The following is a 16,642-nucleotide window of genomic DNA, read 5'->3' as shown; positions in this document are numbered from 1 at the left end:
TGCCATGCCCTGTACCCCATGCGGCTCTACAGGCAAGTGGTATGGCAGGGGCAGCGTGGGGTGGTGGCAGTGACAGCCACTGTGTGTGAGCGCTCCCCCACTCCTCCATCAGGCCAGCTGGGCGGTGCATGTGCAGCCCGCAGAAGGGGTACCACTGCCCTCACCCCCCAGCCCTGTTCCTGGGAGCGGGCACAGAGACTCACTCCCCCTCCACCCCACTCTTGATCTAGCTCCTACCAACCCCTTCCCTTTTCCCCCACGCCTTCTCTTTTCCGCACACACACTTACCTGCTGGTTTGTATGTGCCTGTGCCTGCATGTGGGAGGCTGGGGGGGCTGTTGTGGGGGGAGTGTGGGGCACCAGCACGGCTGTGGGGTGGGAGCACGGCTGTGGGATGGGAGTGAGGGGCACCAGTAGGGCTGGGTGGGGGGGAGGCTGTAGGGGGCCTTTAATTTTAATAATGGATTTGGGGGCTTTTATCAGAGAATTTGCTATTTATTATTTATTTATTTATTTAATTTTTTAAAATCGGAAAACCAGGATCTCTGATTATCACGTAACACAAGTAACTTTTTTCTGGTTAAAAAGAAACTAGAAGCAAAAAAACCCTAGAAGCAAAAAAAACTTTACTGGAATGGGTATTAATTTGCTATATCATATATAACATATCAAAACACAAAGTAGGCAAAAATAATCAAAATATATATATATTTTTAGTTCTGTTGTTAGAATCAAGTGCACATCTTTTTCAAATTCATAAAACAAAATTAAGCTTTCCTGAGCATCTTGACAGTGCATCCAATGCATTACTGAAAGTTATTTTCACTCCTAAGTTAATGTTCACTTGAGTTAATATTTGTAGGCAGGGTTAAAAACAGTCTGCTGAGCTATGAAATGGGAGCCACCTTACCAGGAGCATCTAACAGGCAGCAGAATTGCAGAAGAAAGGATAACTTGATCAGTGGAACCATTAGAGACCATTAAAAAGGAGAGAGGGTTGTTAATACCCATGGAATGAAAAGTTTAGAAGGAATTAGGTAGATTATAATGAGCCCTGAAGTCAATTGACTCCCTCACTGCTGCCTGAATAGAAGTGCTGTTGTCACTGCCAGGCAGTTTTTAAACGTAGAGTGGAATCAAAGGTGGATATGACTGCATCCCTTACCTGGATTTACCCTTGACTGTAGCAAATAGCAGCAAACACTTAAGATTCTAGGAGGTATCTTGTCTTCCATTATGAACGCATTATGCTTATGAGTCTCCGTGCTACTTTAAAGAAAAGATTAGAAGAGTTCAGTTGCAAAAGTTCTTTCTTGTACTTTGTGGCTGAAGCCTGACTAAAATATAAATAAGTTACTGTCCCTCGCAAAGGAATATTTCAGTTTTATTTTATCTAGGTTGTTTTTTTTTTCTTTTAAGCTACAAAATGCCTGGGATAAGGTGTGTTTTCCCAAAACAGTGCCTGTTAATGAAATAATGGTTATACAGAACTGTTCTGGAGAATAAATAATTGCTAGAGTAGGTGATGATGATTGAAATGGGAAGTGCACTTACCCAGAGGCCCTTCTTGAGAGGAAGGCCTATAAATACATTGTGCCAGCGTGCTTTACAAGTGATACAGGTACAGCTGCCGTGTACAGGCCACTTCTATGCTTTGTATGTTCTTGAATTGAATTGCTTAAAAATGCTCAACATTCCAGTCTGCAGAAGAACTATTTTAATACAAAATGCAGTAATTTGTCATAAATTGGCTGTAATATTATTGCATTTATGCTATTTTTTTAACGTAGTAAATTATCTTGACTTTGCATTTCGTACATATTGTCCACTCCTGGATCCAAATAAGACGGGATGGGTTTGTAGCTAAACTTCGTTACTATACAAAGCATTTTGCACCCTCTAGTGAAAATCTTTGGTAATATACTCAGTTAAATTTAAGAACAGGTATAGTCAAAGTTTGTACTCAACATGAGCTTAACTTCTGGATGAGGTAGCTGTTGTGAGTCTTGAGAAAAGCATTGTTAAAATGAATTTTGGATTAAGAATAATTTAAAAATAAACCCTCCTAAACTCTTCAGAACACTACAGGTAGGGTATCTTTATATATTTTGCCTTATTTTACTATTTGTACTTTATATTCCCTTTCAGCACTTCTGTCTATCCATTTTACCTGCTATAGCTTATGTTCCTTTCTGTTGGATTTATTAGGATTGGAATTTCCATTATTTTAAGCATGCCTGTCTGGCTGGCTTGAAATAACTTCTGGAACCTTGCCATTTAGCTGTAGTATGTTATTGGGTATGTCTTTGTTCTTGAGACATGACACTTAAAGAATTATGTATGTGAAATTTGAAGAGCTCATTTAAGAAAAATGAAAGAGACCAGGGAGAAAAACCTGATTAGTAGCTTCAAACATTATTTTAAATACAGCTCTGAATTTGCTGTATGTACGCAGTATTTGCCACTAATCCCCAACTGCAGTAGCACAAAGAACTCTTCCAAGAAAACAGTAAGTTAGAGGAGTGACTAAATTATTAGCGGCAGTTGGACAACTCTAAAAGGACAAATGTGTCATGGCCAAAGACAGACCTAAGAACTATGTGATCAGGGCAGTAAAATGCTGATGTACTTAATTTTAGAGCGCATTGCTGTTTGCAAATAAGTTTCTTTTCTGGTTTGAGACAGCTGATGCACAACTATTTTAGCGAGATAAAGAGCATATGTCAAAGAGAGAATTTTCATCTCGTTTCAGCAAAATTAGTGGACCTCAACTAACTTGAATCTTCATCAGTTTTATTTTGCCTATACAAATTAAATGTTGTGCTACCATTCTCTCTGTAGCCAAATCTCTACCCTATGGTTTATTCTTAGGTTACAGGATTCAATTAGAGAGAAATTCTGGAGATGATAAAACTGATGAGGAAATGGAGGGGACACATTCAGAAGATGAGATGTTTGCTCAGAGGGGCCTTCGAAGATCTCAGAGCATGAAATCTGTAAAAAGTATTAAAGGCCGCAAAGAGGCAAGTGCATTAGCTCACTAACAATATTCAGTTTTATTGGTAATAAAGTAACTTTGAAAGGTAAAAAGTCCAAGCATGCACACTATTATAATTTTAAAAATGTTAGAGTAATTCAGCAATTTTAATTAAAATATAAAACACCAACCATAGGTATAGTCCAGAATATTTTGCTTCTCCACGTAGGTCTGAATTTAATTCCACTTCTGGCTCCCTAGGAGAAATGAGGGAAGCAACTACTTATTCAACTAAACAACAAACAGAGGAAAAATATGGGGAACCTATAAGAAAACATTGAATAAACGAATTTGAACACTCATTTTAAATGCATGTTTGTTAGAGTGCTGGAGACTCCAGGCCTAAAGTCTGGAAGCTACTTGGAAGGAGGAAGTGGCTCATGTATTGTAGTGTCTTCATTTAAATGTAGATGATAAATCCTGCTGCCCTGTCATAATGCAGAAGACCAGGTTCCTTTTTGTGGCTTTTATGGATGTGTTGAACAAAGAGCACTAAACCTGGTCTACCTGGCTTTGTAACAAAAGTGGGGATAAAGACTCAGCAGCTTCAATCAAATTGCCAACCAAATATACCACAACATACAAGTACCATGCTTCATTGCAATTCCTTGGCCCTCAACCAGAGTGAAAAGAGGACCTTCAGCATGCCCTAAAAATGATCATATTTTGGCTTTGTTTTTAGACAGAAAGGGAGGTGAGAGGGAAAAGAGCACTTCCAAAAGCTATTCCAAAAGGAATATTTTGCTGGGACCACTCCCATTTCTATATTGAGTGGGATATATATATATGTATATGTATGTATGTATATATGTGTGTGTGTGTGTGTGTTTGAACACCTAGAACACAACAGGTAATGAGTACAGATCGTCGAGAATTGGTGTCAGGTCCCCCCCCTTGAGAGATGCTGCCACAATCTTTACCATTTAGTTTGACTAACATCAAATCCCAGGGAAAGCACATTGCAATCATCCAGTTTTGAGGTGACGACAAGAATACATTCAAAAGAAATGGCTCTGTGATTTAAGGCAGCAGATAATGAAACAAAACTGTCCTGGTTACTGGTGCTACGTGACTGTATACCAATAGCTGAGGGTTCAACAGATATTACAAGGATATGAGCTTTGTGAATGTTAATAACAAATGACCAGTTCATTTTAGATGAGATGTTTGCTCAGAGGGGCCTTCGAAGATCTCAGAGCATGAAATCTGTAAAAAGTATTAAAGGCCGCAAAGAGGCAAGTGCATTAGCTCACTAACAATATTCAGTTTTATTGGTAATAAAGTAACTTTGAAAGGTAAAAAGTCCAAGCATGCACACTATTATAATTTTAAAAATGTTAGAGTAATTCAGCAATTTTAATTAAAATATAAAACACCAACCATAGGTATAGTCCAGAATATTTTGCTTCTCCACGTAGGTCTGAATTTAATTCCACTTCTGGCTCCCTAGGAGAAATGAGGGAAGCAACTACTTATTCAACTAAACAACAAACAGAGGAAAAATATGGGGAACCTATAAGAAAACATTGAATAAACGAATTTGAACACTCATTTTAAATGCATGTTTGTTAGAGTGCTGGAGACTCCAGGCCTAAAGTCTGGAAGCTACTTGGAAGGAGGAAGTGGCTCATGTATTGTAGTGTCTTCATTTAAATGTAGATGATAAATCCTGCTGCCCTGTCATAATGCAGAAGACCAGGTTCCTTTTTGTGGCTTTTATGGATGTGTTGAACAAAGAGCACTAAACCTGGTCTACCTGGCTTTGTAACAAAAGTGGGGATAAAGACTCAGCAGCTTCAATCAAATTGCCAACCAAATATACCACAACATACAAGTACCATGCTTCATTGCAATTCCTTGGCCCTCAACCAGAGTGAAAAGAGGACCTTCAGCATGCCCTAAAAATGATCATATTTTGGCTTTGTTTTTAGACAGAAAGGGAGGTGAGAGGGAAAAGAGCACTTCCAAAAGCTATTCCAAAAGGAATATTTTGCTGGGACCACTCCCATTTCTATATTGAGTGGGATATATATATATGTATATGTATGTATGTATATATGTGTGTGTGTGTGTGTGTTTGAACACCTAGAACACAACAGGTAATGAGTACAGATCGTCGGGAGTTGGTGTCAGGCCCCCCCCCTTGAGAGATGCTGCCACAATCTTTACCATTTAGTTTGACTAACATCAAATCCCAGGGAAAGCACATTGCAATCATCCAGTTTTGAGGTGACGACAAGAATACATTCAAAAGAAATGGCTCTGTGATTTAAGGCAGCAGATAATGAAACAAAACTGTCCTGGTTACTGGTGCTACGTGACTGTATACCAATAGCTGAGGGTTCAACAGATATTACAAGGATATGAGCTTTGTGAATGTTAATAACAAATGACCAGTTCATTTTTAAATTTTTTTTTTTATCTTGGCAATTTTTTATGCAGTTTGAATAGTAATACTTGATTTCTAAACCCAATTTTTTCTTTTCAGATACGCTATGGCTCATTAAAATATAAAGTGAAGAAGAGACCTGCGGTGTATTTTTAAGTGTATTCCACTAATATCTGAAGATAGTTGCTGTATTTTAGTAACTTGATTTCAGCGTATCAAATATCTAGGATTTGTATATATGAGAGCGGTAAACATGGTGATAGGACTTAGTTTTATCAGTCTAAATAGCTGAATATGCTACTCTCTCTGCTTTTGTTTAATTGCTTATCACTTGGACATGACTCTTACATTTGACTAGGTCAGATTCGAAGTTTCCATATTTATTAAATTTTGTAAGAAATTAAGTGAATGACAAAGTGAAGTCTGACTTTCAAAGGTAGTGAGCTGCTACTACTTCCATTACCATCAGTTGAAGTTTTAGGTATTCAGAACTTAATGAAAATTAAGCCCATTCTGTCCCCTAGTTTACGATGAAAAAGAGATGTACTAGGATTTCTGAAAAAGCCTTTGTATTGGCACAGAATGTGCAGTTCAAGGAACAATAGATAAGGATGCAGGAAGGAAAAAGGGAAAGACATTTAAACTTGGCATGTCCTCAAAGAACCTTCTGTTATATTTCTGAGCTGTAACATAATTACACTTTAAACATTATTTGGTGCAAACCAGGTGTTCACACAGCACTTTATCTGTACAGATTTGCACAGTTGTTTACTAATTTACATCTGTACATGTAATATTAGTGATATTTTTTTAAAGTTAGATGAGTAGTTGGTTTGTAGTAGGTTTTGTGTTTTGTTGTTGTTTTTATTCCAGTAGTTAAATCCTTGTATTGTCATCTGTTTCTTCTGCATCTCCCACGTGCTTTAATTAATTGTCACTGTTTTAAGAACTTGGTCGGGTGCCTTTTTGCTTTTTAGGAAGTACTTTTCCTCAAGCACATTCAAATATAATGCAATTTATTTGTAGTTGTTCTCAATTTCAGGTTGTGGTAGGAAAAAGATTATAGCAGTTACTTGGTATTGGAGACCTGAGTTGTGATCTGCAACTCAAACTGACATGAATAGCTTCTCAGAAATGAATTGGAACCGGAGATTTACTAGGTTTGTGTTAGATTGTTTATTTGGTGTCCTACATGGGTTCTAATTAGTCTTTAGAATTTGATTATATGCTTTTCCTTAATTTCTTTAGCATTCTTCAGTTATTACTAAAGCACGTGCATAAATTTTCATATCTGTTTTCCAGCTAATTCACTACTACAACCAAGTGTCTGATATTGCAGCTGCTTATACAGTAGTGACTTTGGATTGTTGCATGACATGAGGCTGATTCTGAAGAAAGTTTTTTTTACACAAATATCTCTAACCAATAGAGACAGGAAAACACTATGTACAATTGTGAAGTTGTATACATATCACTATCTTTTAAAAGGCTACTGTCTTAAGATCATGCCAATATATATCTCTGCTATATAGATCTACTCCAAATATGATAAATCTAAGCAAAGGCTAGAAGTGCACCGATATATCAGTTGCCTATTGGATCGGCACCAATAAAAGGGGAAATGACATCAGCTGTTGGCTTTTGTGTGTCATCATAGCCAATAATGTTTACTTATCATTATTACTTCTGGCTAGGGTCCTGGACACTTGTGTTCCCTCTCCCTCATGAGGCCAGAGCCCCTGAATACCTGGGTTCTCTTAGCCTGCAAGGGGTCCTGCCTGGGGCTGCCAGGAGTGAGATGCAGGGGGTGCAGGGAGTGAGATGCAGGGGGTGCTGTGTGCATGTGCACAGCTGCATGCATGCATGCATGTGGCCAGGAATACAGCCTGACAGTTTGGAGAGCAGCTCCTTGCAGGTAAGTCTCTGGAGGGGAAGGGGTATGGGGCGGCAGATCGAGGCCCTCACAGTGAGGGAGAGAGCGAGGCAGGGGCTGGGGGCTCTGCTCAGCTAGGGCAGTGCATGGGACATAGGGCCAGGGCATGGAGCAGGACTGCACCATGGGCAGCTTGTTGGGGGGGGCAGCCCCCTCCACTGCATGCGGCCCCTGGGGGAGGCATGGGAGGGGCATGTGCACCCCCAAATTGTGTGCGGGGTGGATGTAGGCTGCTCATTGTGGGCTCGGGGCTCTGCTCTGCTTCCTTTCCCTCGGGAGCCCTGTGCCGGCCGTGCGCTTCCTGAGCACCTGGCAGCAGTAAGGGTGGCAAGTTGTGCCCCCCCTCGTCCCACTGCCGGGTGAGCAGGGGGCATGCGGCCAGTGCGGGATTCCTGGAGCAAAGGCAATAGAATGGAGAGCCCCGAGCCCTCACCAGGCAGCCCATATTTGCCTTCACCCCGCTTGCATCTGCTCTGCTTAAAAGCGCCTCCGTGTTTAAAAATGGTGGCAGCAGCGCTTGAACTAAAGCTCATTTGATGAGCTTTAGTTCAAGCATCCCCGCTGCCATTTTTAAATGCTGGGATGCTGATACATGTGGCACAGGAGGCTGCTGGAGTGCACCCAAAAAAAGTGTGTTTATGTCAGTAAAAATCAGTTATCAGATTGGTATCGGCTGATATGTTTGGTTAATAATTGGCTATCAGTATCCACCAAGAAATCATTGCACCCCTAGCAGAGACTATATAAGATTGTACTGTGTCACCATTTGCGGGTAGGAGGGTTGCCTGTTTCTGAACAGCCAGCCCTGCCCATCTGCTGCTACTTCTGCTTGACTGGGGCAAATGCAGAAAAATAGTGGTGAAGCTGTTCTAGAGGTGCCCCATGCATCTTCACAACTACATGACTGTGGTTGTTATGGGTAAGATGCATGCTTGAGAATGGATACTGCTGGTAATACTGGAGATGCTGTGTTAGGCATATTCTAAGAGGGCTTTAAGAGCAAAAAATTTCTCTAGGTTTCCACTTATTTACCATCCTCGCGTACAAGCTCAACACAGCCTCTAACAGATTCTTTAGGCCTGTCCTAAGATTTTTCTGATTTGGGCTGTTATTACCACCAGAGCAGGTCTACTGGTGGAAGCATCTTCTGGGTCATTAGTATAGATTCAACACAAGCTGTCCCATCTTGGTTTAATCAGTGTCAAAGATTTTCTCTGTGCAGGGTTACATGATACAGGGTGCATCTACATGAGACACTTACTGTGGAGTGGACTAATTAGCTCCACAGTAAAGTCTCAGCATGTGTGGCTCAGTTAGGCTGCAGTAAACTAATAAAAGCTGCTGTAGGTTAGTACTTGTAAACACAAGTACTCTCCTTTGGTGGCATTGTCTAGTGCACAGCAACTTATGTAGTGTTGATGGGCCTGGTTGGGGCATGAGGATGCTTCAGTGAGAGGGCTTGCCTGCTGGCTAGCCCCGCACTGGAGCAACCTTGTGCTCCAGCCAGCCCCTCCACAGTATGTTGAATCGTGTTGGAGGAGCCCTGGGCTGGCAGGCTGGCCCCTGGTTCCTCTGCTAGCTTGGGCTGTTCCAATCTCGCTCATTGTACTGTGGTCCCAGGCACACGTGTAAGCACGGTACTTGGGAGCAATAAACTCTGGGGCAAGCTGTGCTGGAGTTTATTATATCGCACTAATTGTACAAGTAGATGCGCCTACAGTGGTTAAGTGTGGCTTGTTTATATTAGAGTTACCTTAAGTAGAGCTGAAATGGTGAGAGTTTAGAAGTCTAGTGGAGACGCCTAACTGAGTGAATACTAAAGCTCTGTTGTACAGGAAAAGTTTAAAAAAGACACTACCTTTTAGTTGGTATCTGTAGCATTCTATAAGGGACTAAAAACACCAAGGTTGACACAGCTTCACTGAAAGATTTCATGAAGCAGTTACAAGGAAGCAAAATGTATACACCATATATTATTAGGACATAGCTTTTTGTTACAAACATTTTTTACCATTCCCTTCTTTGTCAGTTCGTGTATCAAGCCAGCTGCCATGGTATTTGAGCATTGTTGGCAAGGATTTATCCCTTACATCCTGTTAGAGTTAAATTGTGCAGCAGAGACCTTAATTTTTACACCTCTGGGCTGCATGTGACCTGCAGGCTCTGGCCACCACCCCACTCCCTCAGTTGCTTCTGCCATGGCAGCCAGGTTCTTTGAGCTCGCTCGCGCTCGCTCGCTCGCTCTCTCTGCTTCTATTTCCTGTCCCTGCTTCCCATACACATTTTGAAGGATCATTCTCTTGAGCATAACTGTACAGTCATTTAAATAATAACAATTCTGTTATATGTCTGTTATATGTGTCGCCGCCGAGAGCCGCGGCGTGGGGTTCGGGGCTTTAGGAGCCCTAGTCGGCAGGCGGGTACTTGTGACGCTTGGAGTGGAATCAGGTACTCCAAGCGTTTTGATTGAACAAAAGATTGTTTACTTACACTGCTCGTACAGTGCAGGCCAGAAGCTTGCTTTGATTACGGTTGTAAACAAACTTGGTTCGGGCAGAAATTACAAAGTTCGTTTGGTCGGTCTGCAAATGTGTTCGGGGTGTTCGGGCCGGCAGTCGTCTTACGTCTTGGGTTGGGGTGTGCTAGGCCCCCTTGGGTCGGTGACGGGGAGTCCTTAGTGGTTGATCAGGCCGCTAAGTTCGCTCTGAAACACGCGTGGAGTTTGCTAGGCTCCACAGTGTACTCAGAGTTCTCCAGGAGGTGTGTGTGGAGTTCTCCAACTTGGGCGGAAACTGCTTCAACCTCTTATACGGCTAGCAAGCCAATCGCTGGTCGCCACGTAGGAATAATTTAAAACTGGCCAATAATAATGTGAATTTGCATATGAGTGGCAGGAACTTTTTTCTAAACTGTAATTTTCCACTACTGTAGCATTTGGTTACTGGGTTCAGGCATAGCGGAATTTTCCTCCATGACCTAGTTACTGCCACCAGAATGATTGACAGCAAAACTATGCCATATGTATCGAACCCATGGAATTTTCTTCTGTGCTATGTCATTTCTCCTCTGGGCTATACCAATTCTCCTCTGTGATATAGGCATCTAATTAATGGGTTCTGACAATATGTAGTTGCAGACTCCTGGTCAGTCTGCAACTACTCTGACTTACCAGCTCAGTAACTCCAGAGGCCATATTGATAGCATTTCTTCTATGATGCAAGTTTTTCTACAAATGTTTAGATTAAGGGCTGAGACTTTTCAAAGCAGTGCAAGGGTTTTAGCTGTATGCCTTCTATTTAAAAGTAACCAGGTAGCCTAGTGGCTCTGTTGTATACATTGGCAGCCAAACATAACGTTTTCCTTTGCAGATGCAAACCTGGTGGAAGAAGATTTATTAACTTGTATCTGTCATTGTCTCTCGCTGTCTGTGTCTTGCTCCTCACTCGTCTTGCCCCTGCATATTTACTTTTTTGTTTTTTACCACTTGAATACCACATTGCACTCCCAATGAGCACAGCACCGCTGAGGAATGGCTATTTTACGGTTCAGTAGGAAATAATTTTGTGTGTGATCTTGGTCAGTTTCATTCCAGCATCTTCCTTTCGAGTCTTTCCAACAACCTGATATGTTCTTTACTAATTCATCCCATACCTTGAATCATGTCTTTGGGTTAGTTGTGTCATATCTACCACTTATCCTATTTATTACCTGTTTCCTTGCCATGCTTGACATTTGATTGACCTCTTATATGAAACATTGTGTTTTTAATCACAGTGTCCAGGGAATTTTCATTATTTGGGCTAGCAACACCGAACAAATAATTTACATAGTTCTAGCCAGCAGATATCCAAGAAAACATTAAATAAAGGTAGATGTTGACTCCTAAGATCATTGTACTTCATTTGGTATGTTTCGGAAATTAAAATATGTAAGCAAAATAGCTCAAATAAATGCAAGAAGGCATTTTCAGAGAACTCTGGCCCTTTTCTACTGCCTGGCACTATTTATAGTTTCAGCTACTTAAAGATTGAAGTTTATGAAAAGGTTCGAAACATTTAGTCAGAAACAATGATGGATTTTGTGAACTGTTTTAACTCTGTTGTTAAACAAAATTTCATCTTAAGTGTACGTAAAACTATCCGCTTCTACTTTTAAACAAGAATGTGTTTAACTCTTTAGCTATGCTGATGAAGAGGTAAAGATTTATCTTTGCAAATAAATGTAGTTCAGAATTTAAGAGCAAAGTAACTAACACTGCTAACAAAATGGTCACTTTTTTCCCTACCTCTGAAGTGATTAAATATTATCCTAAACACACCACAAAAGTAACGAATTTAAATTGATGAGCATCACTGAGAAGCTTAAAAATTAGGTATATTGAGTGGTAAATTTAATACTAGATATATTCAACAGTAGTAATGTTGTGACAAGAGATGCATTTTATAGTTTGTTTTTATCAGTTGAGGGGTCGGTATTCTTAAAGTATTTTTCTACAAAAGATGCATGTTCGTGAAGGTAATATTCATAACACTTTCAAGGACTTTGCAGTGCTGCAGTTCCCCAGATTTAGTCTACGTTGAGACTGAACATAGTAGCTTTAAGAATCATACAATATAATTCTACAATTTTTCTATTGTACGATTAACTTGCTGTCAACTTGTTTACATATTCGTAAAAGAAAAGCCTTTAGGATTATTCATCAATTTACCTTGCTCCTTTCTGTTAATAAAATGCTATTTTTTTTAGCAGGATACAATGGGTATCTTATTACTATGCGTGTGACTTTTTAAAACAATGTAAAATAAATAGCAGATTTACTGGAAATTAACCTGTTGGTCTTATTTTTATGCATCCCTAATCTTGGATTAACATTACTTTACTTTATCATTGTTTGTTAACTCCTGCTCAGATGCTCCAAACCCAGGACTTTGCCCCAAAGACATTCCAGTGTCACCCCCAGCAGCTGTTCTTAAGCTACCAGTTTCCAGCATGCTTGAGAGCAGCTCCTGGAGATGACCCTGAAGCATCTTTCCTGGCATATTTTTGGGTGTGGAAGCAGATGTGGGTGGATAGGTATGGGCATCTAGGATGTGCTTGCACCGTGCTGTACACATGACATAAAGGCAAACTCATGTGGAAATTCAGAACTGCAAGTTAGTCTGTGTATTCTATCCATTAACTTTATTTAATTGGAAACTTTCCATTCCGTTAAAAATAATTCTACACAGTTTTTAGAAAAGTGCTTCTCTTTGGGAAGGGTATGTGTGTTTATCTGGCAAAGGTAAATTGCTTTGGGGGTCTTATTTTGAATGGGGATTTTTTTTTTTTATTCACCGGAGTAGAATGCTGTGTGGGTTGCATACGGTCCTTCACTACTTAAACTTTTGGTTTTAAAATCTCACTACTACATGCTGCTTTCACAGATCAGACCTAAAACTTCACAAACTTTATTATGCTATGTTGTTAAGCTTCATTTATAAGTCATACTATTTTATTGATGGCATATATTGGGTTAATTTTTGTAACCTGTAGATTTCCACTATTTAAATTCACATCCATGCATAGACTTTACATAAATCACATTTCTGTGTCCTTGTTAAGGTAGGATATTCCTTGATGGTATGTACTAAGTACATGTATTTGATCCCCTTAACTGTGACCCCTCAGGTAATCAAACACATGCTCACTAATGACAAATAGGCCAGGAGGTCGAAAGTTTACTCTTTCCAGGCTTTTCCAAGCCTTGTTTCAACTGTGCATGCTTGAACAGAACATCAGAATGAATAGAAATCTGGGCTCTACATATTGTGTCTAAAAAGGTTGAGAACCACTGTTCTAGATGGACTAAACTACAACACAGAAAGGTAAGTGCACAGTTGAAAAGATTTATTTTTACTTGAGTTCATTAAAAAGGGCCACTTTTTGTAACAAGTCTAGAAATGACAGATTTCTGTCTGGCATTACAGAGAGAGGTGATCTGTTTTCCAGCAAAATGGCTTTTTGTCTAGCAAAAAACGATTTGTCAAAACTGAAACCTACAGCAAGGATTGGTGACCTGTGACCCAGGGGTCAAATCCAGTCTGCAAAGCAATTTTACCTTAGCTGACATTGAAGAATATGGTCACAGAAGTTTATATATCCTGCAGTTGGTCACTTTCTTGTGTGAGAATGCACCGTCTAATGGAACAGCTGTTAGATACTGCCTCCAGCCTGTTTTACGACTCCTCTGTGTTCATTTGGCTCATGGCCTGGGAGAGGTGCCAGTTGTGCCCCACGGGAAAGTAAGGACTGTGTCCTATGGGAAAGTAAGGGCCGGGTAATTTTGGGTGGCTCCCGGAGCTCTTAACCCCCGGATTATCTGCACATTAACACCTGAAACTAGTTTTAAGTATTAGTGATGCAGCTCAAAATTATTTCGTTCCAGGACAGTATTATCTTTGTTCTGTGTTATGCAGCTTGTGTTACAGTAAGGTGCAACCATTGCAGGCTACGCGTTGGTGTAAACGCACACTCCCCAGCATTCCAGATTTCCCCTGCCCCCACTTGTGGCTGCTTGCAGTGTCTGTCTCAGGGGAACAGGTAGGGGCTGGGATTCTTATATTTCAGCCCTCCAGGCCTCTGGTGGCCTGGACGTGTGACACATTCCAAACTTGAGCTAGCACTAACAGCCATCAACATTTGTGCGAATCACAGTGTAAGGTGTAACGAGGACCTACCATAATATATACCTAAGGGGACTCTTCATCTGCAATACTCTAGCTAACATGCGCAGCTCCATATGGGCAACACAACTCTGCGGGAGATGGTTGAAGAAACTAGAAAACCATCTTCATCAAACATACTCCAAAAGGGATCAGTTGAAATAAAATATACTCCTTTATGCTACAAAATGAAGAAACACTAACCTGGAGACGTACCTGACCTCCTTAATGCAGCAAGTTCAAACCTACTACCAGAAATACCCAAGGACAGCTGTGTAACATAAGAAGAAAAAGTGGAATCAGCTATTGCAATAAGAGCCACCTCACAGTGCACCAGCAGCAAAGGGAATCAAACCAGCAGCACTCAAAACATGATCATCAACCTGTTGCAACATATGCTATCCCAGTCTGAGAGATTTTTTTGACAAGTGTTGGTCCAATAAAAGGTATTGGACATCGTTACCTAAGAGAAACTATGCATCAAGTCAGAAGCATGGAATCTCTGGTTAAAACTGGTTAAGAGCTGCCATTTACTTTGTCAGACTGTAGGTCCATCTTGCCCAGGCTCCTGTGTTGCACACTGGCCGTGTGTGGAGGGTGAAAGGCAGAGTGAACTGGGCACCACTAAAGTTTTCCCACTGTTCCTCTCTCACTTGCAGTGTGCACCATTTAAGGCATAGGCAGTGGGGATGTACCTTTGCACAGTTCTGTGCTAAAGGTGGGCTACAGGGCTGCAGCTTAACCAGAGCATGGCCTGGGAGCAGCAGGGGTGGTAGTGGCATGACTTATGCACTCACAGCGTGTATCCATTTGGCATGTGCCAAAATGTTTTTTGTTTTATTTGGTTTTTTTCCTCTTAATTTTGGGGCAGCTGAGATGGTTGAGGCACCAGCATTGAAGAAGGCAGCAGCCCTGCAGGCTTATATTATATCTCTGGTTTTGAGCATCACGCTGGCAGGGAAAAGGGGGATGTTTGTGGCTGCCTGTGGTCTCTTCTAGTGGGACAGAGCCCACCCTCAAGGTTGTGAATTTTGCTGCTGCTGTTGTTATTGGGAGGGCGAATATAGGGATGTATGCGAGTGGGGTGCTGGTCTAGGCATGGAGTTGGGGAGGTCCAGATATGTGTCTTGTCCTCTGGCTTAGGGGTTTTCATGCCAAACATGTGGCATAAAAGTTGAAAATTTAATCCTGGGTGTCAACTCAAACCTTCTCCTGAGAAGTGGGATCCTAGTGGGCATGAGGAAATTTTTTTTTTAACCATAACACATGACAACTTGAACTAGTGCCAGGGGCTGAGAGCTGTAGGGCTTGGCATGCTACACTGATCCCTAGATTTCGGCCTGTGCTTTAATCAGAGGATTCGGACTGTCCATGAGGAACAGGAACTTGGTGTAGCCACATTTTTTTTTCTCTCTTTCAATTTTGGGTCAGACAAGAACATTGAGGCGCGAGTAACGAAGAATTCCGCAGCCGTTGAAGCTTGCCTTGTATCTCTGGCTTGAGACGTGCCAGCAGGAGCCTCGAGGCTGAAAGGGGGATGTTTGTGACTGCCTATAGCCTGTTCTTTCAGGGCACAGGGTCCTCCCTCAAGGCTTTGATTTTTTTTTTTTTTTTTTTTTAATTTATTTTAAATCTAAGGTGGTTATGTGCACAGGTTTGTATGTGAGTTTGGTCCTGGTCTAGGCAGGGAGTTGGGTTGCAGGACTAGAGCCTGGCTAGAACCAGTAGCAGTGAGGGTAGTGGCGGTAGGGTGCAGTTGTGCTCCCCCATCAACGCTTGTGCTTCAGCTGATTTATTGTCTAGGACAGGGGTAGGCAACATTTTTGGTCAGAGTGCCAAAACCTCCTGCAATCTTGACTTGTAAGATGGTGGTGTGATGGGGTGGATGACGGGGGAGCTGTGAAGCATCCCATCTTTGTGGTAGCGTATACCTGACCCCCTTCCCATTGTCCACCCGGAGGCATGCATGCCAAGCAAAATACCTTCCCATAGCACACTGGCACCCCTGCTGTGGGTTGCCTATGCCTATCCCTATCCTTAGTCTTGGGAGTTAAGATTCAGAGGCGGTGCCCCTAACTCCCATGCTCAATAGGTATTGATGTGCCTTTCCTCCAAAAATTGGTCCACTGGTCCACTTTTGAATCTAGTTTAAGTGTCAGCTTCCCCCACCTGAGGAGAGGCTGAGGTACAAAACTTCCTCTTCTGAAACTTCCTACCTCCTAGTTTCATTTTGTGACTCCCTAGCACCGTCTCGCACAGAGGCTCAGCAGTGGGCATGGGCTGTTTCGGGCCGGGCCTTTCAGCCTCTTGTGTAAAGCGCAAGTCCCTGCTGGGGGCAGGCGTTGGGCCCCTATCCCTTCGCCTAGGTCGCTGCCCTAAGCGCGGGCATGAAACGAGCGGCCTGTGAGGGAGCAGGCGGGTTTGTCTTCAGAAATGCGGCCGGGAGCGCAGCCCGCTCCCATCCTCGGGACAGCCCCAGCCCCGAGGCTCCCGCTAGCGCGTCTCAAGCCGGAAGCGAGGCCCCGAGCTGTCCCAGCCGCCTAGAGCCGCCTCCGCCCGCCCCCGCCTTGCCCGGGCCCGCT

The 16,642-nt window shown here is 42.0% G+C and overlaps 1 protein-coding gene across 5 annotated transcripts in view; it reads left to right on the top strand.

Annotated features, from left to right (window-relative positions):
• Positions 1-7,309, top strand: part of LOC102371710 (receptor expression-enhancing protein 3) — an 85,051-nt gene extending 77,742 nt beyond the window's left edge. For all 5 annotated transcript variants that reach the window (XM_006038416.3, XM_025194920.1, XM_025194921.1 and 2 more), the window contains exons 7-8: positions 2,872-3,023; positions 5,526-7,309. In XM_006038416.3, coding sequence (XP_006038478.1) covers positions 2,872-3,023; positions 5,526-5,582 — 209 coding nt within the window. In that variant the 3' untranslated portion in view covers positions 5,583-7,309. The remainder of the gene's footprint in view (positions 1-2,871; positions 3,024-5,525) is intronic.
• The last annotated feature ends 9,333 nt before the right edge of the window (positions 7,310-16,642 follow it).

The sequence above is a fragment of the Alligator sinensis genome, unplaced genomic scaffold, assembly GCF_000455745.1.
Source record: "Alligator sinensis unplaced genomic scaffold, ASM45574v1 scaffold848_1, whole genome shotgun sequence".
In the NCBI taxonomy this organism is placed as follows: Eukaryota; Metazoa; Chordata; order Crocodylia; family Alligatoridae; genus Alligator; species Alligator sinensis.
This window is presented reverse-complemented; position numbering and strand designations above follow the sequence as displayed.